Source organism: Chlamydotis macqueenii, chromosome 4 (genome assembly GCF_036417535.1).
Source record: "Chlamydotis macqueenii isolate bChlMac1 chromosome 4, bChlMac1.mat, whole genome shotgun sequence".
Classification (NCBI taxonomy): domain Eukaryota; kingdom Metazoa; phylum Chordata; class Aves; order Otidiformes; family Otididae; genus Chlamydotis; species Chlamydotis macqueenii.
The window spans coordinates 2,204,264-2,228,846 of NC_141559.1; the positions used below are offsets into that span (position 1 = coordinate 2,204,264).

General features: G+C 43.2%; 1 protein-coding gene across 1 annotated transcript in view; it reads right to left on the minus strand.

Annotated features, from left to right (window-relative positions):
• Positions 1–7,094: 7,094 nt before the first annotated feature.
• UGT8 (UDP glycosyltransferase 8) overlaps positions 7,095–24,583 on the minus strand; it is a 41,587-nt gene continuing 24,098 nt past the window's right edge. Inside the window, exons 3-6 of the mRNA XM_086747623.1 lie at positions 14,842–14,984; positions 13,713–13,789; positions 12,060–12,279; positions 7,095–9,359 (exon numbers count right to left, since the gene is read on the minus strand). Of these exons, the coding sequence (XP_086603749.1) occupies positions 8,996–9,359; positions 12,060–12,279; positions 13,713–13,789; positions 14,842–14,984 (804 nt within the window). The 3' untranslated portion in view covers positions 7,095–8,995. The remainder of the gene's footprint in view (positions 9,360–12,059; positions 12,280–13,712; positions 13,790–14,841; positions 14,985–24,583) is intronic.

Genomic DNA, 24,583 nt, shown 5'->3' on the forward strand with positions numbered 1-24,583 from the left:
CCATGAAACATGGCTCCCCACACTTAGCGTATTTGTCCTCGTTTTTATACAAACTTTGACTCATGTCTTTATATACTTAATTTCTCAAAGCCACTGACTGAACTCACTCACCAGCTGTCAATGCCTACTGTCAATCAGCTGCTCCACAGTATAAATCCCAGCAGTGACCAACACTACAGGCTTTTGAGAAAAAAGAAATTAAGAACTCACAGAAGTTTTAGTCTTAAGGAAGATTTCCCTTGCCCCATCATGCTCAAGTTGACCGCTCACCACTACATTCAATTCCCTGCGTACTTCCATCCTATCTTCCCTCACCATTCGATCCCCGGGTGCCCAACAGCCTCACTGGCACATACAGATTTTGTGCTTTCCTCCAAAACGTAACTGAAGAGGGGGTTATTGAGGAAGCATCACTGGAAGAGCATAAAAAAAAGAGTTTCTATTAATTTTATGACTGCCTGAAAGCAAAAACATGCACTAAATGCCATCCAACCCATCCCTTTCCAGAGTCTATCACCAAGAACGGGATTAACACCAACACAACTCTGGTGACCCTCACCAAGGGTCAGAATGAGCATTTAGACCCCGTTCTAGGAAAAAGAAATGCAGATGTGAGCTCAGGCACAGAAAAATTCCCCATAAAGGCTCTAAGACTGCTAGCGTGCTGGAGGGCAAGAACGCAGCAGATCAATACTCCCTGCTTGGGAAGGCTGGATGACTTCTGCTGGAGTTTGAAATGCAGAGAAACTTGCAGTAGAGTTGGCAAACCATTTTCTAGACTCTTCCAACTGATCTTGAGCTCTGTCAACTGGTGGTGCCAGGAGTATGAAGGAGGACATGGCGAAGAGGAACACACACCTCCCCATGTTTTTCCTCTATCTTCCCTAAAAACATCAGGCAAACTGCCCCAAACAGACTGTGGGGCCACCAGACCCCAGGAGCACACTTGTGTTGCACAGATACTCAGGTAGCAGCTGTGGGATGTGCTAAACCACCAAGGACATAGCTGCAACATGTCAAATTCATCATAGAGGTCATCTTGGGAAACCTGTCAAAGTTACTTGAGCTCAGAGCTCCAGATTCATCCATCGTAAAGATGTTGTCTACAAGGTAGCTTCTGTCTCAGATAAAAAAAAAAATCTGATGGCATTTTATTTTATTTATGGCATCCATCCAGAGTAAATGAACCTTTTTTTTATTATCTATCTGGTCCATCTCCAAGACACAGCAGAAGACTTGGTAAATGGGGATGTTACCAAAAGCATCTTCCACGTCAAAACTTTCATATTACCTCGCGTGCCTCAGCCACAAACACCGCAGGCTCCCATTTCACAAGCAACATGAGATCTCTAGTTTACATTTGGATTTTGTTTTATGTCAACTGCCTTTCTAAATACTCTTTATTAAGGTAATAACGAAAAAAACCCTGAAAATCACCTGTGTGGAAGAAAGCTATAGACATGCAACCCCTTGCAGACAAAAGACTTGCTGGCACTATGTGATATTGGCATGACCAACAGCCTCTAGGAAAGATGCAGGCAAATCCCTCTCTCACCATCAAGGAACTGGAGAAAAAAAAATGGATGATGAGAGGTCACTTAATCCATCCTTAGCACCAAACCAAGTTCAGATGCACCTATGGCCTTGCAGAAAGGTGCCTGACCCATCCGCCTTGAGCAATCCAAGACAATTCCCAACAGTAGAGCCCTCCATGCAAGCTCTCACAACACCTCATTGGCCTTGACACTATACAGCTTTCCTCACACCTAGCCAGAGCCTCTCTGCAAATTAAGCCATTAGGTCTGGTCTGAGCCCCACAGTTGGCTCTGGAGGGTACCCCCAAGACAGACTCCATGGGGAAGGGGTGCCACCAGCATGCCTGGGCAAGGCAAGGGGAGTATGTGTTGAGGAATGTTTTCCGCCTTGTATGGAAGAGCAAGATATTTCAGATATTTATCCTTCCTGAAGGTGAAAAAGATGCAGTATTCTATGTCATTTGGATAACACCTGGATTTCTCAAGGGCTTTTCTAAAGCCGTTACCAAACTCCTCCACTCTTTTACCTTCTTCCTAGAGCTTTTCCATTTGCTTGCTTACTTTTTGTCTTTGTCACAAAGGATTTCTTATCTCTTCGGGTGTCTTCATAAATCTAATATGTCCGCAGCAACGGAACTCCGAGAAATGAAAGGCAGAACAACAGGGTTGCAAAACCGCGTGCTTAATTTCACAGTCCAGTTCTTCAAGAGGGAAGACAGAAACATCTCTCTCCTGCATCCTCCAGCCTCACTGGCCTATGTCGTTCAGCAATTTATACTCATCAGCCACTTGACACGCATTTTTACAGATTCAACTTTCAGCCCGCAGCCCATTAAAATGGCTACTGACCACGCAAAATTTATTACAAGTTTTTTTAAAAAGAACTCTCTCAGCAATTACCTGGCCCCATGCAGTTTCACTCCAAGTAACAAACATTTAGTAACCGTGGTTTAATGCACACAGATACTACCCGCACCCAAAAATTTTTGAAGTTCAAATTCACTTCAGAAGTGGGAGAATTTCACTTGTCTCATCCAGGAGTATCTCCACCAAGGTCAGCAGATAAACTGTGGCAGAATTTGGCTCTGTGTTTTTTCCAATCTTTCTATCCTCACCCGAACACAGTGATGGACCTGCGTGTTTGTAGCTTTTGTCTTTATGCTACAGCTTTTTTTAAGAGGCTAAACGTGGTTTTTGAGCAGACACTGGCCCTTCGAGCTTCAGGCTATACCTAGGATGTGTCTTCATCCTCTTGGCAATAATTTTTTTCCTATATATAAGCAAATATCTCAGTCTGGTATGGGTAAATATCCCACTGTATTAGTGAAGCTTGAAGCAAGCAGCATTGCTAGAACAAAACCACATATTTATGAACAAAATCAGGAGGAAACATGCCCTGGGGGGCATCATATCTGCCATGAAATACAAAGTTGGAATTAAAACCCTTCACTTCTGTGATGGTCTGATTCATCTCTACTGACAGAAGACCTGAAGTGCCACTTCAGCTATAAAACTCAGAGTACATTCCCTCTGCTTTGTGGATTTAAATGCACTCAAAATATCAGAAGAATGGCAAATCACAGAAGGTTTTCCCTGTTCTGTCTCAAAAAGAGGATCTCAGGATCCTGCCTGTTGAAATCCAGGCCTGGAGCACAGGCTGCCGGGCTGAACCGCCTGAGAAGCATCTTCGACTCTGCAGCCCTGGTGCCTCCAAGAAAATATTTTCTAACGAAGTTTTGCATCTGTAATAAACAAAACATTCTCAGGTACTTCATAATGAGCAAGGTCCAGCCAAGCAGAGTTCCCTCTGAGCCTTTAAAGTATTAACTTACTTTTTTCCCTTTTCAATGACTGCAGAATTCATTTGGGTTGATGATGGATGTCATTGAAAAGCAATTCAGCAATGCCACCGATGCTCTGAACAGCCTTTTAAGTCGCCTTGAGGAGGTTAGCGTGTTAATTTATCAGGAACAAAACATTATTGGCAATATGTGGTGACTTCCACTCCGTGACTCATTTGCATCCTTCCCGAGTTAGGAGAGAGGAAAGGAATACACTGAAGTCTTGAAATGCCAACTGACTGTATCATCAGCTCCATACAATCAACGCTATTTTTGCATCCGAAAGCAAGGTTTGGTCTCCCCTGAAAATCTGCAGCACCTCGGGGTGGCACCAGCTAGGAGAGGCAGCTGGGATGTTTGCAAAGAGTCTGGGGCATTGGGGAAACTGCAGGGACAGGGGTAAGAACAGGAGGAAAAGAAGGAAAAGAGGAAAAGGAAGAAGAGAGAAAAGAAGGAAAAGAGGAAAAGGAAGAAGAGAGAAAAGAAGGAAAAGAGGAAAAGGAAAGAGAGAGAAAAGAAGGAAAAGAGGAAAAGGAAGAAGAGAGAAAAGAAGGAAAAGAGGAAAAGGAAGAAGAGAGAAAAGAAGTAAAAGAAGAAAAGGAAGAAAAAAAGAAGTAAGAGGAAAAAGAAGAAGAAAAGGAAAAAAGAGAAAAAGGAGGGGAGAAGAAAAAAGAAGGGAGGAGAAAAAAGAGGAGAAAAAAGAATAGCATACTGCAGAAGGGCTCAAATCCCAGCTGAACTGTCCAATAATAATAATAATAAATAGTAAAGAACACATAATAACATCTAATAAATCCCTCCTCCAAATGTGGGAGGTTTTTTCATGTAATATCGCCCCAAAAGGGAGAAGAAAAGCACTTTTGTCCCGGGAGGCACCCGGGACGTCCCTCCGCGGCTCCCACTCGCGACGCCAGGTGGCAGCACGGCCCCGGCCAAGGACAGCGTTCGAGGAAGGGGGGGGAGTAAAAGAAGGAGGAGGGAAAAAAAAAAATAAAGGAAGATGGATAAAAAAAAGCAGTGGGTTTCTGACAGGCCGCCGCGGGTGAAAGCAGCCCTGCCGTGGGAAAAGCTCCCGTGGGATGCTGGTGGGCACAGCTCTTCTGTCCAGAGCTGTTGGCACGGAGAACATGGATGCACACACAGATGCAGACATATGGAACATACCAACACGGATACATACTTTGGTTTTGTTCCTCATCAAAAAAAAGGGGGGAAGCTGATATTTCTAATGAAGAACACATTCCAAAAAAAAAAAAAAAAAAGCACCAGAAACTGGAAGTTCAAAATAAAAAAAAAAATCAGCTTGGACTGATCAGTGTTTTAGCTACTAATTTCTCAAGCTCCAGGATGAAACCAAGAAGCATTTTCCTCTCGTAACTCCATGTAAAAACCTGTCCTGGTCATGCACAATAAAATCAGAAAATTACCAACCTCAATAGTCTCCTGGCCAACTTTTACTCATCTGGGTTTTGTCTCAACACCAGTTTTTGTCCAAAACACCTTCAAGTCTTTTTTTTTTTTTCTGTTATCTTATTTCTCCTGGCCAGACTGAATAAGGTGGGAAAGTAGTCTCTCCATTCCTGGAACTGATACCTTCAAGGTGAACCAATTTACTTTTTCCCCTTCCACAAAATGCCTTCAGCTGTAAAAGCAACTATCTTGTAGCCCTTTTTTTTTTTTGGCTCCATTTCACATCAGGGCTGGGGAAGTGGAGGTGAACTCCTGCTCAGCAGGGACTTCCAGGGAGGTCATTGTGTCTCTGGATTTCTTATGAAGTAAGGCCAAGCACAAGGCAAGAAGAAAAACCAAATAAAGACAGCGAGGAGAGGGAGAGGTCAGCAATGTTTCAGTATTTGCAGGAATACTGGTATTCAGCTCAACTGGATTGAATACAGCTGACATACACAAGAAAAACTGGAAGCATACCAGTTCGCTTTGCATGACCAGTATCTTGAAATGGATAATCATCTCTGTAACACACCCCACCGGTCTCTAGCCCTCTGTTTGCCAGGAACCGGACGCAGTGTTCTTGCGGATCTCTCAGCTTGGAAATGAATTCTTCTGTATGAGAAACTTCTGTAGCACTCAGAGATGGGAGGCCTAAAGACTTCTCTCCTCACACACAGATCTCCAACCAATGCTGAAGGTAGACCTACTGCTTCGCCTTCATTTTACAGAGATCATGGTGATTCAGGTAACTCAGCCTAGAATACAGCACAGGAACAGCCCTTGGTTGTCTGTTCTTCCCCTTACCCCCAAAAAACAACAGAAGGAGTAAGCCAGGGAGAAGGCTGATCAACAGTTGAGAAAGAGTGCTCATTTGACCTACTCACTCGCAAAGCCTTGACATACGGCCATGCCCTGGCACTACGATGAAAGGCAAGCAATAAAACAGTACCAGCCATGGCTAAATAGCTGCCTCTCGTCCCAGAGTCACCCAGAAGCCATCAGCAGGCTGTTGGCTCTGCCAAAATACACCTACCAAAGCAGGCGGCTTTTCTCCTTCGGTGTCATTGAGAAGTGACACTAGGGTTTTATTTGTCTCTCCACTACAGGTGTGCAGATCAGACTAACTACAGCAAACACTGCACACTTCCCACATCACTGACTCAAACCAGAACACAATCAGCCTCATGAAGAGCGATATCTTTCAAAAATATCGAAGAGATGAACACAGAACAGTATTAAAAACTTGATTTAGCAAGTGATCTAGAGAGTGATAAAAAACCCTGCTTGCAAATTCATTGATTTCCTTAAACTCCAAATACTTGGCAACCATCTCCAGAACCTATTTCTGTAGGCGATAATTAACCTGTCTGGCGTTTATGGCTGCTTTCTTCTTGAATCGTTGAGCAATTCAAAGGAAACCAGAAAGCAGAATACCAAAACTTACGGCAATGTATTTTCTCTGTTGCTCCAATTATCTTGCTTTTTATACATAGATATTTGGGAGAGCAGCAAAGCCCATTCGGGAAGCAGCACGAGGGCTGGAGGTTACACAGCTCTGCTGCCTGGGGACTTCTGCAAGCCCACCCCAGGGACAGCTAAGAAGGGAATAATTTTCCACCAGTTCTACATTCCTCCTACCAGACACGTTCTGTGGAAGTGCTCCACACACACCATTATCCATCCACTTCTTACAATACAGGTTCCTCAGTTACTGCAGGGGCTGAAATTGAAAATAACTACAAATCAGATTATGTTTGAACTTAGAGGAGAGTAACTTTGAACAAAAGAGCTATTTCTATAGTTTAGGTGGATCAGACCCGTCTACAAGTTTGGTAATAGAATTACTAATGCACTAATTTCCTCCTTGTGCAAATTAATGCAGCATGTTTGAATCTAAAGAGACTGTTCAGAAACCAATCATTTCATCTAATATCACTGTGAAAAATGTTTTTGTTTTGCTTTCTGAGTATAACTTAACAGATACAGAAGAAAACCACCACTCTACCAGGAAAGTCTACATAACCTGAAATATTCTAACTGCCTTAAATCTAGTTAAGCATTCCATCTTTCAGTTGACTCAATGCTCCTGCAGGAAACACATCTACATTGACAAAATGTAATAATTATTAAATACTATCGTGCATCATGATACATACTAAAAAGAAAATTTGTGTATCCTAATAATCCATATTTATATACACTCACACACACCAGGTACCTCAAAATAAACAGCATTCATTTCAATCAAAATATACTTCCAACAAGAGAATTTCTCTATTAAATCCATGTTTATTGCTTAAGTTTTATCACAGTGGAGATTAAATTACGCTTAATCATCCGGTCAGTGCTTTTGTACCTTCTTCAACACCAAAAAAAAAAAGGACATTTAAACCAAGTCATTCATACACTCCAAGTCTTCTCCCCATCCCACCATTCATCGCCTCTGAGTGTTCCCGTAGTTGCCACAAACTGCAAGATTGTAAAAAGGTAGAGCTAAGAGGCTTATTTATAATACCATTTTCTTCAAGTATTCAGAAAGCAGTACAAGTAGCTGTACTGTGTATTAGAAACACATCTGCACTGTTATTTATTGCTATAGGATAGAGGCTCCTGATGGAATGAGAGTGGAATATCGCATCACCGTGTATGAAAATGATCTCAGCATCCTGTAATCATCGCAACTCTTCCCACGTTAGTGAACGACACCAGGGAAATGGGTTTCTTATCCTCTCTCTTTCAGGCATGGGATTTCGAACTACAAATAAATAAAGCATACACTCACAACACGTGTAGTGCAAATTCCAAGTAAACAGAATGACATGGAAATAAACTCGTAGTTGCCAACTCCGGTTCCGCAGGGCTGTTTGGATTTTATGCCCAGCACCTCTGCCCTCAGCGTCCCGTGTCGGTGACAATGATTGAAAGAGATGGTTGCAGAGGGAAGGGAGAGACAGCCACCTCCACAGACCTCACACTCGGGTGGCCAGGCTCTTTCGTCCCATCAGAGGTCAGGAGGGAGGCCAGGCACCCACCCACGGAGCAGCCTCCCATATCGTGTCGGAGAATTCGTCTTGGCAACTAGCTGAAACATGGATTCCGTGGCCCAGGCTAATAGACATTAAGATTTTCCCAGATACAACCGTTGAAAGAGAACATCTACAACATGGCCATTTAGGAAGAACTTAATAATGAGAATTAATAGTAAAGACATTCGCCTTTGGGGTGCAGGAGGGTGGTGTTTTGGTTTTTTTTTTTTCTTGAAACAAACCCCAAACAGCTCTGGTTCTGCACAGCTCTGGGCCATGACGAAGCCTTCTGCGTTAAGCACAGGGCTAGATGTTCTTTGCTGTTGGCGGTGGCTTCATTTATTTTTCTTCATTACGCAAAACTGCTTCCCACACAGCCAGACTTGAACCTGAAACAGAACTCCCTAGTATTTCATGGCATAAATTATCTACGCAGAGAAAGGCAACTAATAGTATTTTGTAAAAATTAAAGATTAGGACATATTGTACACTTGCTTAAGACCCTTTTCTCCACAGAACTGGGTAGTGAGCAGAAGAGTCATGCAGCTTATCAGTAAAACATGTATTTTTTGCCATTTTTCTTCAGTGCTCATTTTAAGGTGTTTTTTTTTTTTAAATGTCTGTGTTCGCAGTCCACAGCTTGCTATTTCTTGCACAAAGACTGGGAATTTTTTTTAAACAACACGTTGAACCTTCAACAACGGGAAACACAGCTAGCACTAAAGTTCTCTCTGCTATAAGACAGATCTATTGAAAGAATAAAAAAAATAAAAGAAAAAACCCCTGCAAATAAAAAGAAACCTTTCCTCATCAGGGACACACATATTTAGCTTTTAAAAACAGAAAAATCATAAATACGGTCATTGCATAACTTCAGAGAATTAAGGCTTCTAAAATACTTCAGTGCCAAAATAACCTCTCTGCATCAGTATTAAGAGTAAAGTATTTCCTATTTTAGGTTGTGCTTGCCTTTTTTTCCTTTCAAGACTTCTCTTAGTTCCGTAGGATTCTGTCACATAATATTACATACTGAAGGGGAGTGTTAGAACTGCTTATTGAGGTTTTGAGTAGTTGTTAGACTAAGTTACAGCGATAAAATTCGATTATGATCTGATTCATTACTACTTTACACAGGGCGGTGGGCTCATTTCACCTTTTTTTCATGCTTGATGTGGCCGTTTCTTCTATACTTGCCGTTGGGTATCCCGTTCTGGTAATGTCCGTTAACAGCGCTATGTTTGTCACTTGACCCAAGATGTTGGGTTTGTCTGCAGATCAATTTTGTTATCCTGGCCAAAATATAATAAATTAAGGCAGAACCCACTAGTAGAACAAAGGCAATATCCAGTAAGAAATACTGATAGAAAGAGATGCTGTAAACAGCGGCACGTAGATGTTGGGCTCCGTTGTGACGGAGAATGTAATTAATCCAGTACACAGTCCGGTTAACGGGATGACCGGGTTGGTCTTTGTGAATCTCAGACAGCCTCCGGGCCCGCTGCCGGTAGCTGCGGGGAAGAAAAAGAGAAAGAAAAGGGAAGAAAGGAGAAAGTGTTATCAGTGCTCTGAGGAAGGCAAGCCTGCAAACAAATAAGTATACCGAAGCCTCTTCATATCAAACAGTATTTTATCGCAGGACTCTCGCAGTCACCACAAAGAGGGGCAGACACGGCAGAGAGCATCTTTAAATCAGTCCTTAAAAGCTCACTCACGAAGAATTCCTAGAAAAGCAGATCTGTGTGTGACTAAAAGCAGAAATCCACCCTGCAGCAAAGCTACAAAGAGCCAGGCAGGCCTGCTCCAGAGGCTAATCTTATTTAATCCAAAACGAATCCAAAGCATTTGATGCTGTTCCACACCACATCCTTCTCTCTAAACTGGAGAGACATGGATTTGATGGACAAACCACTCAGTGGACAAGGAACTGGCTGGATGGTTGCACTCAAAGAGTTGTGGTCAATGGCTCCATGTCTAAGTAGAAACCAATGATGAGTGGCATTCCTCAGGTGTCCATGTTGGGCCCGGCCCTGTTCAACATCTTGGTCGGCGACACAGCAGGATAGAGTGCACCCCTCAGCAAGTCCACCACCAACACCAAGCTGTGTGGTGCTGTCAACATGCTGGAGTGGAGGGATGCCAGCCAGAGGGACCTTCACAAGCTGGAGAGGTGGGCCTGTGCAAACTTCAAAGTTCGAGAAGGCCAACTGCATGGTCCTGCAGATTGGTTGGGGCAATCCCAGGCACCAATACAGGCTGGGAGGAGAATAGATCAAGACCAGCTCTGAAGAAGAGGACTCAGGGGTACCAGTGGGTGAGAAGCTCAACATGAGCCAGCAGTGTGCGCTTGCAGCCCAGAAAGCCAACCACATCCTGGGCTGCAGCAGAAGATGCATGGCCACGAGGTCAAGGGAGGTGATTTCGCCCCTTCACTCTGCCCTGGTGAGACCTCATTTGTAGCACTCCATCCAGCGCTGGAGCCCCCAACATCAGAAGGACATGGACCTGTTGGAGAGGGTCCAGAGGAGGCCACAAAGATTATCAGAGGGCTGGAGCACCTCTTCAGTGAGGACAGGCTTTTCAGCCTGGAGAAGAGAAGGCTCTGGGGAGACCTTATAGCAGCCTTCCAGTACCCTAAGGGGGTTAATAGGAACTATAGGGACAAATTTTTTAGCAGGGACTGTTGTGACAGGACAAGAGGCAATGCTTTTAAAACAAAAGGAAGTACATTTATCTAGATATAAGGAAGAAGTTCTTCACTGTGAGGGTGGTGGAACACTGTTCCAGGTTACCCAGAGAGGCGGTGGATGCCCCATCCCTGGAAACATCCAAGGCCAGGCTGGACGGGGCTCTGAGCAACCTGATCTGGTTGGAGATATCCCCAGTCCTTGCAGGGGGGTTGGACTGGATGGCCTTTAACGATGCCTTCCCAGCCAAACCATGCTATGTCGCTATTGAGCAAGAGACATTTGCCCTTCCCACGGTGAGGTGGCAACCTACTCTAACACAGCGCTCATGTTACTGTGTAACGGAGTTACTAGGGAAAACACAGAACAAAGCGAGAAACTTGGTTCTGATTGCACAATTGACTGCTTCCGCTTGGGTCCAGAGTTCAGCCTAAAACTTTGTTTCCTCAACAGGCCATCCCCAGCAGCAGGTCATGTCAAATTCCTCCTCCTCCCCTCACCACAGCTGCAGGGTCAACAGGACTCGTCTTTCAGCTCAGGATAATTGCACAAGGGAAAGGTGATGCAACTGATGTTATCGAGATGTCTTAACCAACATTCCCCTTCGCTGCGGTTCTGTCTCTCACTCCTTACTGTTTCCTCCTTTCCCAAGGCAAGTGCTGCCTCAAGACTTTGCTCCCATGAAAGCAATAAGCTTTGTTGGCACCGTACTCCAAACCTACGGTTGGCTCGATACAATAAACCGCCAGCTAACATGTCGTTATTTTTAATCTGGTCTCAACACCTCAGATCTTTAACACAGATGCAGAACAAACTTGTGAAGTGACTCTCTTTGCATTTAATATCCCTGAGCAAATTCATTTGCTGGAATTCGAAAGAATTAGGAAACACAGTTCATGAGCTTTTACTTGTCTCACCTGAGGGACAAAAAGAATTTATGAAGAACAGACTAGAGTCTTCACTTTCATAATAATTTGTTAGAATTCTGTCATTGTAACAAATAAATTTCCGACCCTAAGAGAGATATTACTGGCCAGAACAGGAAAATATTTTTTTTTCACTCTTTTTGACTCTATGCGTATTTTTAGCTACAATTGAAACACGCCACCCTACAATTCTATCGGTATATTTTGCTCCAGGTCCCTCAAGCAGCACAGAGACTGCTAAATACAGAGCAATCAAGGCAGAGCCACCTGTGTGCAGAGCCCTTGGTGTGCAACAAAGAGTAAGTCAGGACAAGTTTGTTTCTATAACCTCTTTGCCCTTCATATGGCAACTGTCACAAAAAGCAAACAAGACAGTTGAGTTTTGGTACGCTGAGCAAGGAACTTAACACCTCCATAGAAACCCGATGAATTGAGTCACCTTGTGAAACAGGACAGCCGTCCAAAGACTTGCCCAACTGTACACACAAATCCCAACACAGCCGGGTTTTTTCCCCTTCAATAAAAGTTCCGTATATGCATATTTAACTCATAGCAATAACTTAAAAGAAAAGCAAGAAACAAATCGCTTACTCCATACCTGGGATCATTAATAACTTTTACGAGCGCTTCATACAATTCATTCTCGGTGACAGTCTTCCAGTTCAACAAAATTCCCATGCCTTTGGCCTGCACGCGGGTCATTGTATCATAATGGTCTCCAAAAAGGGGAATCCCCACCACCGGGACCCCGTGGTACATGGTTTCAAAAATGCTGTTCAAGCCTCCGTGACTCAGAAAAGCTTTAATGTTAGAGTGACCTGAAAACAGAAAAGGCACAAAGATTGAAAAAAATTTACATCTCCTTAATGCAAAATTATTGAAGGAACTGGGTACAAAAATGTTTGTCACCATGTTTCCATGGCTGTGATTCAGGAAGGCAAAACTTGTTCTGGAGTTCTCCTTCTTTAACCCACTCCACTGAAATTTCACAGGCATGAAACTATTTCCTTATACACTAAGAGAGGTAACAGCCAGTACAAAGAGAACTCATGTATATGAGCGGTTTAAAATTAATGGCGTAAATAACATCCATTGTTTACTCCTGAGTGGTTGCAGTGGTGACTACAACCAGTTTAGCAGTACAAATGAGCCAGAGAGCATTTTTGCTCATTATTCATGTGAAATACAAGCTATTTAATGACAAGACAACTGATGTTACATTATCCAAAGCTTCACATGCCTTACTTCGGGCTAGCAAGATCTGACAATAATGATAACAACCTTATGGAATGGAAAAAAAGACTGCCTCAGAGCAATTTAATAACCAAAACAAATCTACCTGCTTTGAAAGTCGTTTGCCTAATCACTACATTACAATAAATACTCCAGCTGACATTCACACATCGACGTACACACGTGCTTAACGCACTCATCAGCATCCATCATAGCACTGGAGCTGTTCTGTGAACACACAAACATCCCAGTACCCCGGAGACAACCATAAATATTCTGTGGTTCCTTGGATGTGCAATGTATTCTGCTTCCCTTCGACAGGGAAGGAAAGAAAAAAAAAAATAAAGTACATGGACTCTAACATAGTCTTTACCAAAAGATGGAAGAACATCAAGTTTCATCTCTGCACCTGAGAACCCAGAGTATCTCAGGTTATTTAAACAGAAAGGTTGTTATCAGCTTGCAACACATGCCCAAATTCTGTTAGAGCTTTACGAAAAAAAAGTGTATACGTACAGCAGTATGTACAGATACACTTTAGACCTTTTTGATGCAACGTGAAATAATTTTGTATGCTGTTTTATGTTTCTTACACGAGACCAGTGAACACCACACCACACTTCTTGAACAGAGAAATTGTAGTAATCAGTTCCCTAAAACTGCAGATTCAAGAAAATTCCTACTTGTTTATCTTTAATCATTTTTTTTTCTCAAACTGCATAGCTTCCATGGCTTAGAAAACGCTTGGCTAAAAATTTTCCCATTTATTAGGCCGAATAATATTTGGAGTAACTGTGTCTTTCCACCTTCTTAACTTAAGGAAAAACCTGACTTAGCACCAGGCAAAGATTATTAAAATTAGAAAGGTGTTGGACTTAATCATCATGACATTCTTTTTCTGACTTCCATTATGGAAATTGTCCTAGCTTTATAATGACTGCTAATTCAATAGAATACTCTTGAAAGAGCACTCAACTCGAGTGAGAATAAGCCATATATGATCAAAATAGATACTCACCAAGAAGGTCGTTTTGTGGTAGCCATTCTATAAGCTTTGTATTATTGCCTAAATTCCTTGGTTTGTTTCCTGAAAACCTAAACCAAAATCAAATGGAAGCTGAGTTATCAAGACCTCCAAAACCTATAAACTCTAACCAGAGAAACAAATCAAGTGATGCATGAGTTCCAAGCAGGTTTCATGTTACATGGGGATAGTGTTTACGCAGAATTACAAGAAAATAAGATAGGTTCACTTGAAATGCTTCCAACTTAATGTTTTCATCATGTAGTTGCATTGCAATCTGGCTTGAAATAAAATGTTTTCTATTAACATAATGGCAGCCTAGTTCCTTCTCAAAGCATACGTAGCTTTTAACCACTGTGACTGGCAGGATATTTTTTTCTGCCTACGGCTCCAAGCCCATTGCATTACCAAAAATTCTGGCTGGTACTGGATAACTAATTCTGGGAACATCCCATTAGCACAAAAGTTACCATCCCTACTATCAACACAAGGCATTCCCTTTTACTTGGCCACTTTCCTGGAGCTCTTGATCACAGAATCTTTAAGGTTGGGGGAGTGGCCCATGAAAGACGGGATTTTTACAGTAAGTTGAGCATCACTCAACATGTTTTCAGAGCTAAAAAAAAGCTTATTACTGATCTTTATTCATGTGGATTTTTCTTCCTCCAATTTCTCAGAGCCAAGTGAGAAAAGCAATTATGAAAGTGTATTCACAGATAAAAGAGGGTAAGGAGCCCAAGAAAGAGAGGAAAGAAGCAAAGGAAAAAAAAAAAGTATGATTAAATCAGCAGGATGTCACTCTTGCTCCCTAGGGTGGCTTCTTTATCAGAAATGATGACAGTATGTCACAAGTGTCACAACCTCAGACTGCGTTCACCCTCCCCAATCCTTCAAGGATATAAACTCAGTCCAAGAGTATGACCTATGCCTTCTTCTGTCACAAAACCGTTGTTCCTCCTTATTACCAGGGGACTGCAACATTGCCAGTCCCTTTCAGAAGTGTCAGGTCTTTTGTGCCATCCAGCCTGTCTGAATTTCAGCTTCTGCAGCTCCAGATGGAGATGGCACAACAGGAAACGAGCGTGCCTCGCATCGCCCCAAGCACATCCACCGCTGCGCTTACCTCCAGAGAACTCTCTGCGGCAGCCTCGCCAGAGCATGCGCCAACTTATTTGCGATCTCTTCTGACAGGTATTTCACTCCAGCTCCGAAGGAGACGAGGACAAAGCCATTTTCATTAGCACCATTCACCCACGCTTGGAGATCCTGTTGAGGTGAAAAACTTATACTGAGAGTTGCAGGAGCACAGGTAACCCACAGAAAGAGATTAAATCAACACTGCTTAGGAAAAACAGTTGTTAGTCCTTACGTTATTCACAAGCCAAGTTGCAGAAGTCAAACATTACAGAAATCACCAAGTACAGTGGCTTGATGATTCAGAATCCACGGCACAGGCTTTGAACAGCAAAATTCTCCCGGGTTTGTTTCAGCTTCTGTATTACCAACCGGTTTCCTAAGACAATTTGTCCTTTCTTAACCCATCAGTTGACACATTCACAAGTTAACCTTTTAACTCAGTAAAATATAAATAGATCTCTCCCAGTACCAGCCTGGAAGTACAGCACAGGAAATAAGACGAAGGAACCGGGACTTAGCTGTGCAAATTCTTGCCTTAAAGAAAGTGAGAGTACTTCAAAAGGCTTGTTTTGCTTTTGTTTATATAAAAACAACAAACAACTTGAAAGAAGTCAGAGCTTTTTAAAAAAAAAAAAAAAAACAAAAAACAAACCACCTTCAGTTTCCACTGCTGAAATATTTCAAGGAGCTAGGAACAATATTGCACCTGTGTGGGCAGTACAGAGGGGACATCCCTCCTTCTTGGCCCTATATACTTGATCTGAGACCCAACTGCGCACCTCCTCCACAGCAAGTTACACAGCAAATATACACAAGCATAACAAAGCCCAGGGTCCTTCACATCCTTAAGCTCATCCTCCTCCTGTAGCTACTCTGAAATAGTCTCTTGCAACGCAGTTTTTGTTGAGCCTCTTGATTGAGGGTCTGCCTCAACTAAGGCCATGAAGACAACAAGGTGGAAAGTGGAGGGCTGCAGTACCACACCGCTCAGAAGCACACTGAAAGCAGAACCAATATCATCTCCTGGGCATAAATCTTACGATGTGGCCATCAGGTTTAAGTTGGGAGACAGAAGCTTGTACAGCAGGCACCTGCTGCAGAAGGCTTTGGGGCTCTCACCAGGAGCACCAGGAGATGCTCAGCCCACATATGGTCACTGGTGGGAGCATTCTCTGCAGAACCATGATGATTCAGAGTTGTATTGCACTAGACGCCTTGGGTCCGACCACAGGTAACTCCTTCACAGCTGATCCTTCAGGAAAGTCCCAGCGAGGCTGCCAAGGAGACCGCAACATCCAAACGCTGGTGCTGACTCAGCAGAAGCGGGGTTTGTGTCACTGGTGACAAGGCAAGTCAGTGACACCGCTACCGACCGCCACTAGGACAGCAGAACTCCGCAGGGTCCGAGGAAAAACCGTCCCAGCATACGAGAGCTGAGCTGACAGCTGAACAAGTCACAAGAACAAGGTCATTTGGCTTCAGCAGGGAAAAAAATTATGGAAAAAAGCTAAAACCCTCAGTGTACCCTTAGCTGTTGGAAACAGATTTTAAAACTATTTTTCCAACAAAACTGCTGGCAGGGGGAACTAAAAAAAACCCTACATACTACAAATCTATGTCAGTCTGCCAAATATTAACTCCTGTTTCCCAGGATATGGTTTAATTCCGGTCTCAGCAAATTTACGCGTAAGCCTGCTCAACGCCAGTACAGCAACAGGAAATGAGTAAAAGGGAAATTAAGAGCCCCGCTCACAATGCGCCTCTTGTCCTTTTAATAAATAGCAGGCCAGACAGCAATGGTGTAATACTGCGCTATCGTATCTGAGCACAAAACCACAAAAGCTACCACAAAAAAAAAAAACAGCAGGCATAACAAAGACCTGCACATGACACAAAGGGGTGGACATCGGTCTCTGCTATGCAGTGAAACTGGATTTCCATTTTCTCCAAAATCCACACTTACTCACTTCTCTTCATCCTTTTCCAGTGCATTTCTCCATTTTTCTTTCCCCATGTCAGCGGAGGGAGGGGGAAGAAGGGAAAGGAGAAGCGTGTGTGACCTGCCTCAAAGCTGAGTCATTTATTATGGGCTGAACTCCTGACATCAAAGTTTCCAAGTTATTTTGTGATTTATTTCAAGTTTCTCCTTGAATTTTACTGAAGGACCTATGGCACGCTGCAAGTGTAATTATATTACAGTCACTTCTACTTAGTTGTTCAACAAGTTCGATCTTGAACTATTTCCTATCTATGAAATGGTGGCACAAAACACAGCAACAGCAAAACAACCTGTTTCACATTATTACGGCTGATTCCGTAGCCAAACCTTTGTAATCCTTCCCGTTGAAGGTAATCCCACCGCTCCAGTGGAACGCAACATGTACAAAGGGCAACTTAAAATCTTGACAGGCAGGACAAGATCCTGCCGTCAGGCTCAAAAGATGCCATTTGTTTGCCATATTAAATGAGATCACAAAATAAAACAGATAGTATAGTGGTAATTGTTATTTTTTTAATGTAATTATCTGAGTGCTCCCTCTCCAGACTCACTTTCTAAGTGCGGCATGTTCTGGTTTTGTTAGTGAGGGGGGCCCTAAGGTGGCAGCTTCTGTAGGAAACTGCTAGAAGTCGCTCCCCTTTGTTCAGGGGACTCGGCCGGGCCTAGGGCGGACCCGCTGCTGGCCAAGGCCGAGCCAATTGGTAGCAGAATGTCCCGTGATAACGCCTCTGTGATAACGTATTTAAGTAGGGGAAAACAGGAAAAAGAGGAGGAGAAGATGTGAAGCAGCTGAGCGGGGGGCAGAGAGGGGGAGGCGCGAGCCTCATGGGCCTTGCAGGCCTCACCCTCTGGCCTCCCGCCGGGCAGCCGACTGGGCCCAACTCGGCCTGGCCTGGCTGCAAGAAGTGGAGAGGAGATGAGAAGTGAATAAGATGTAAAAAGGATCCTGAGAGACATCTGCCAGCCTGTTGTGAGGAACGGCTGCAGACACCAAGGTCAGTGAAGAAGGAGGGGGAGGAGTAATATGGCTCCTGGCCAAGATTCCTCTGCAACTCGTGGTGAAGACCATGGTGGAGCAGGTTGTCCCCCTGCAGCCCATGGAGGTCCATGGAGGGGCAGAGATCCCCTGCAGCCCATGGAGGACCCCACGCCGGAGCAGGTGGAGGCCTGAAGGAGGCTGTGGCCCGTGGAGGGCCCGCTGGGACAGCTGTTCTGGAGGGACTGCACCCCGTGGAAGACATGACCCACGCCGGAGCAGTTTCAGGAAGGACTGTGGCCCGTGGGAGGGACCCCACGCTGGAGCGGAGAAGGAATGCGAGGAGTTCTTCCCCCGACGATGATACAGCAGCGTAAAACAACGCGTGATGAACTGACCGCGACCCCCATTCCCTTTTCCCCCCCCTATGCCGCTCGGGAGGGGAAGGTAGTAGAGATAATGTTAAGCCCGGGAAGAGGGAGGGGTGGGGGGAGGTTATCTTGTTCCCTGTCTCATTCTCCTGCTAATTTTAGAAATAAATGAATAGTTTTCCCCAAGTCGAGTCTGTTTTGCCCGTGACGGTAACTTTAAGGATTTCTCCCCGTCCTTATCTCAAACCTTGAGCCATTTTTCTTATATCATCTCCCCCTATTCTCACGGAGGGTGGGGGGAGCGAGAGACAGACTGCGTAGTCTGGTCCCGATCAGGGCTGAACTACGACAGGCACCACAAAAATGCACACTTGCAAGCTCTCTAAGTCAAGTAATAGAAGTTTCCATGAAAAGATTTAACTTCAGAAGTCAAGCACGCTTCTTCTACAGATAGGTCCATGCAAGGGGAAGACATGAAATGAGGTTTGCCATGCTCCGAAGTTGGTCAGGTGCAAATCAACACCAATCCAACAGGTGCATAACGACTAATGAAAGTGCAAAATGCCCAAACTTAGCTCAGACAGACAGCCCACACAGCTACCAAGGGCTTCCACACCACAGATGGATGATGCCTGGCAAACCCAAATCAGAAGCAAAGGAACTTGAATTTGTCCTTGGGGTTTCTTTTAAGATGATCAATTAGAAAGAGAAAACAATTTTGGTTTCTCACATAGTCACAGTCAAAACTGTCCTGTGCCAGCCTTGAGAAGATCCAGAAGAGTTTCAACTCAGCCTGCTTTATTTTGACATCACCTGAAAGGCTCTTCCTCCAGGATGCTGGAGATCAGTACTGTGCATAGGCTGCAGGATACGAACTACAGACTTGTCAGGACAAGGGTTCTGCTTGCATACACCTGTGTTATTCCCAGTATCAGTCTTAGTTAAATGGGATCACTAAGCATCGCTAAAAATCCAAACGTCGGGTAAAAAACAGAAAATGAAGAACAGGGGACTTACACTGCCTCCTTGTAGAGCTTCTTGAGTTTGTGAACTAGAGTTGTCCATCATTCTCTGATTCCTTTAACTTCTTATAGTTATTTGTCCTTTTTAGCACAGACTTTCTAAGCTGAAGGTCTAGTGAAACTGAATCCAATCAAGGGACATTCACAGGTCTTTGGTTGCAAGATAGATCTGAACATTAGCTGGGCCATGGCACAAAGACTCACTATTTCATCACACTCTCCCTGTTCTCTACATAGCATACAAGGTACAGAATTAACACAGTAGCTAAAAAAGCAGGCTATGATGTCAGTGCACCAAAGATTAATTACTTCATCAGCATTATTACTATGGCTATGTCACTTAATTTGCACATATACATTCCTAATGATTACTTCAGGAAGCGCACCACAGTGAGCGAAGCAGGATGAGCAGCGCAAAGCACAAGCTTCAAGCAAATCTCAAAACTGAATCATTGCAAAGAACACACTGATGCCATGGGAGAATTTTTTTTTCCTACCTTTCCACTGTATTAGCCCTAAGACCTCAAGAATCAGTATCAGCGCAACCACCACTCCCAACACCGTACGCTCAAGGTATCACAGACACCCAAGGCTCATCCCCTATGATTTCACCCCTTTCTTAAATGCGCTTACACTTTTGACCTCCAGCACATTCTCTCTTCCTGATCTAATTAGGCACCGTATGAAAAAAACAGAGTCAAGATGAGTCATTAGAGCTGCCGTCGTTAGAAGAGGCATTCCCTGTTCAGGCAGCATTCTGCAGCTCATTGCACACAAGCAGGAACGCAACCTCCTTTCGCCAAGCTTAAATGACCTTCAGGTTCACTGGAAATTCAGTGCATTTTTTTTTTCCTCTTTAATTTAAGGAAAAAACACTTGATATTTGAAATTACATTTTTTAGGTCTAAACCTACAGTAATGGTCTTGGGAGGGGGATTATTACGTGGCGAGCTGCATTACCGCACCTTCCTCAAACTCGTCTTCAAACTTCAACTGAACATAAAAGTGAGAAGGAAACACCTTGGACTTCTGCAATTAATTCAGATTTTACACATACATCATGATGACAAGCACTCCAAGTGGTTCTCTCTTTCACTGACTGTAACAGAGCAGCTGATCTCTTTTTTCCTAAATTTAATTATTCTCAGTTTTTGTTGTGTAGAAAGAAACACTCTTGCCTCGATTACTTGGAAATCCCAGCACAGCCAGCATGCAGCACCTGCTTGGCCAAGGCCACCCTGCAAACTTTACAAACTTACCAGAAGCTGAGAAAAAGAGACCTGGCTTTCCCCTTCCAAAGCAGGAAACAATAATAAACCCAAAATCTTGATGAACATAAAAGGAAAATTCTCAATAGAATTTAGAAAAAAACTTGGATCAAGTACTCATGTAACTTGCAGTTGAAGAAGCATTAAAAATATAGTTGTTCTTTGTAAGACAAAGCTGATATGAATGAAATATTGAACTGGATATACAGGTGCATATCCCAATTTTCCAGAAATTAAGACACACATAGCTGAAGAGTCTGGGATTGGGGTTCATTAAAATGACTCCAGTGAGGGAGCCTGTTTTCCCCAGGCTCTCTCACCAGTCAATGGAGAGACTTGAGGGATAAATCTGAGCACTCACAGCTAGACAGATCACATCTCAGCAGGCACAGCACAGCCTCAGATGAGGTTAGTCCACACTGAGGACAAAACTTGTGATGTCTACTGTAGCACGTGTTCAGTTTCTGAACTGAATTGGGGACTACATTTTTAAACTGAATTTTGGCTTTCATCCAACTATAGCTTTATATAAATCCCTAACAAACTATACTCTAGCACACTCATGAATTGCCACTTTCATTTGAGTTAAAAGTACTTAAAAAATATACTCAATGCACGCCAACGTATGAAATGTTTAAGGGAGCCCCAACTACAACCCTGTCAGGCCTCTGCCTGTTTTCATGTTACCTTCGGTGTAAACGCAGGTTCTTTGGGCAAAGTAGAAGAGTAAGACACTGAGATAAACCTTATTTTCAAGCTCCCTACCTTCATTCAAATCTCTCGTTTCACTTTCGTTGACTGACTGATCCTGGCACACTGAGTCCCAGAGGAGATATCAATTCATCTTCAATTATATTCCACATCAGATATGCTTTCTGAACTCTTTTAATAAATGGTAATTAGACACACCTACAGGTCTCAGAGGTACGGCACTTGCACAGACGACGCAAGGGCAGTCAAACAGCTACTAGTCCCTTCCCTCCCTAGGCAGGGAGCTCGCACACGGTGGCAGAGTGCCCTCATGGCCATTTCACCTCTCAGAAGTTGCAGGCTTGCTTTTAAAATACTGCATTCCGTTTGGCACGCTGCTCAAAGGCTGCCTGAGCAGCTTCTTTTTTGAGGTGGGTAGGATTTATCGCAGCCACAGCTTTGCAGGGGAGCAGACACTATGACCTTGCCTTGTTCTCTTTTCTGATTCTGGTTGCCTGTGAGGAACAATTCCTGTCTGACACGACGTTACTGAAAGTTTCTGAGTCCATACTGGTCTTTCACTGAGGTTTTCCCTCTGCCTGCACAGGGAGAATAAGCACTTATTGATCCATGCTGTACTATAGGCGCGAGGAGGGGAGGGGGAGGAATAAAAAAGCAAAAATAAATCTTTTTACCCTTCTCAGATAGGAATGTTATTGTGCCAACCATACTATGTGAGCTTTGTTCTGTTTGATTTTCTAATTAGCCATTCTCAGCAGGCTTGGATGCTAAATGCACAGCTGTGACTATAGAGTGAGGACCCAGCTGGCAGTAACCAGTGGTGCCTAATACTGAGCTTCGCCTCAGATAAACAAAGTACACAAATAAAAACATAACCAGGTTTAATATCCAATGCTTTCCCTGTTCAGCTGCTCCATTCAGATGTGCAATAGCACAAATGCCTGTTCTTTGAATATGGTTGCAAACTTCCATGCCCCAATGGGGAGCACAGGCATAGTATGCAACTTCTGCTACAAAAAGCTGCTTGGAGTAGACAACATCAGATCTATTTCAAAATAAATAAGTTAAAAGCCATAAGAAGGGATCTTCAGAAAGGAGATACTCTCTGATAAATAAACAGAAAGGTACACAGACCATTTTTATTACTGTCCTAGCTTCTCTGGCATCTTCTAGATGGTATTTCTCTGATGGGAAATAGCTAACTGCTGTATTAATGCATTTTTAACCTCATATCCAATTTCCCTAAGCAGCAACATTTCAGCCCAAGCTGTTAGAGGTCATATAGATGCCATTATACAACCTTTACTGTCGCTGAACAACAGGGTCCTATCATATAATCTGAAAGTTCTAAGATCACATCTGTCTCCAGCACATCCAGGGAGACACTGAAACTTTAGGCAAAACATGCTGACTGTCTACCCACCATGAATTTGTAAACCCATTTGTGACAAAAAATAGGTGGTTATTTATTTGCTGTAATGATCAAAGGACATGGGACACCACAGCAAACTCCCAACTGCACAGAGCAAAGGATGGCTCACACCTTCCTGACTCAACACATCCTTCTGCTGGCTCAGCCGAACCGCTCCGCAGCAAGCGCCTATGTCACTCTGAAGGTTATTTTTCCACTAACTTTTTTTACCCCAGTCTCTCCTCTCCCTTCATTTATCCTGCTGTCGGAAATCAACCTGAAACTTCCAAAAATCAAACAGAAAAGGCAGGATATTTGCAAAGTCTCCACGAGCTTTTTATCTTGTCTTCTCTACATGTTACGTTGGCTGTCACGCACCACATCCTATTAAGACGCTGACAAATCTCACTCTATTAACAAGATCTACCATTCAAAGCCCATGCAGTTAGTATTTACAGTATTTATTCAGTATTTTGTTGCTCACATTAGCACAGAGTAAGATAATTCCAAAACCAAGACGTTGTAGGCATTTAAAAAGCATATTCAGACAATGTATTTTCTTGCTGGTTAAAGCCACGCTAACAAACTAAGACCTGAACTGGTTTTTGTTTGGACCCCATGCACTAAGTGCACCATCATCACATATTAAACTTAAGATGTTGATAAAATGCTTCAGTAATATTAGATGCAAATTCAGCCCTGTTGAAATACAAACTTTTTCCTTTCATTAAGCTTTTTTCCCCCTTTAAGCTTTCCAGTGTCTAAAACGTTGCACTTTTTTGTCCCTGACCTCTGCCTTTTCCCATTTAACATCCAATACTGACAGAATGTTAAAAGTCCATTTAACTTTAAAGACAAGTGAAATTAAGACTCAAAAAAACCCAGCAAGAAATCCAGTACCACCAGCCTTGGTCTTTTCTCCCATACCTCAGCCCTCTCTAGGGTTACAGGCATATCCAGTGCAGCCTCCGAGAACAGTCCGCCCAAATCTAGAGGTCAACCAGAAAACTGCCGCGCAAGTACTTCCCTGCCGCAACGCACTGTCAAAAAAAATCCATTACTCACCAGACCTTTGGCAAGCGCCCTGGGAAAGCAACCTTGCTTTTCAAATGAATGGAAGGCAGTGGAAAATCAGGAGCTTGCCCTTCAAGAGAGGTTATTGAAAATCACTGCATAGAGTAGCGGGCGCAGCAGAGGCATCCTCAAATCCAGGATTCTAATGAAAAGCCTTGTTGATGTCACCCTAGAGGCAATATTCTGTTAGATACTAAAAAAATCCTTCACTTATTTAAGCACCATCGTATAACTTGTGAGCACACACAGAAAGCTTTATGATTATTAAACAAACGCAACCCAAGGTTTTGCCCGTCCTCCTACAGATTCCGTAGCTGCACAGCAGGTAGAGAAGCTGTCCAAGTAACAGCTAAATAAACATAGTTTTAAGTGTCAAGACTGTTTTTACTTACTCTGTCTTTAGAACATCAGGTCAAACTAAACTGCAACAAATATAGCAAGAAGAAAACTGATAAGAAGCTGCATTTTAAATCCAGACCTCTGCATTACAAATACTGACATACTGCCTCACACATAAATCCAAATCAAACTAATTCAGATGGGAAATTGTCGTTCATTGTTCCAGCATAACACCTGTGCTCCGTGGATGGCAGGAGATATAATTCTGACCTGCACCTCTGATTTAATAATGGCAATTTGGTCTTCATTTCCTCTTCAGATCAAACAGCTTTAATTTCTCCCTGGAGCTTACTTCCTCCCTTCTTTTTTTGGTATTTAAATTTTATATATACATGCAAACATATATAACGCATCTATATATACACTGTATATTTTTACACAGTGTTTATGTATCTTAAACAAGTCAGTCATCATCTCTTCTTTAAGAAGCTTAAGATCAGCTGGCTTCTGAGCCTGCGTTTAAGTGATAAAATCTCACATCCTTCAATAAAACCTCC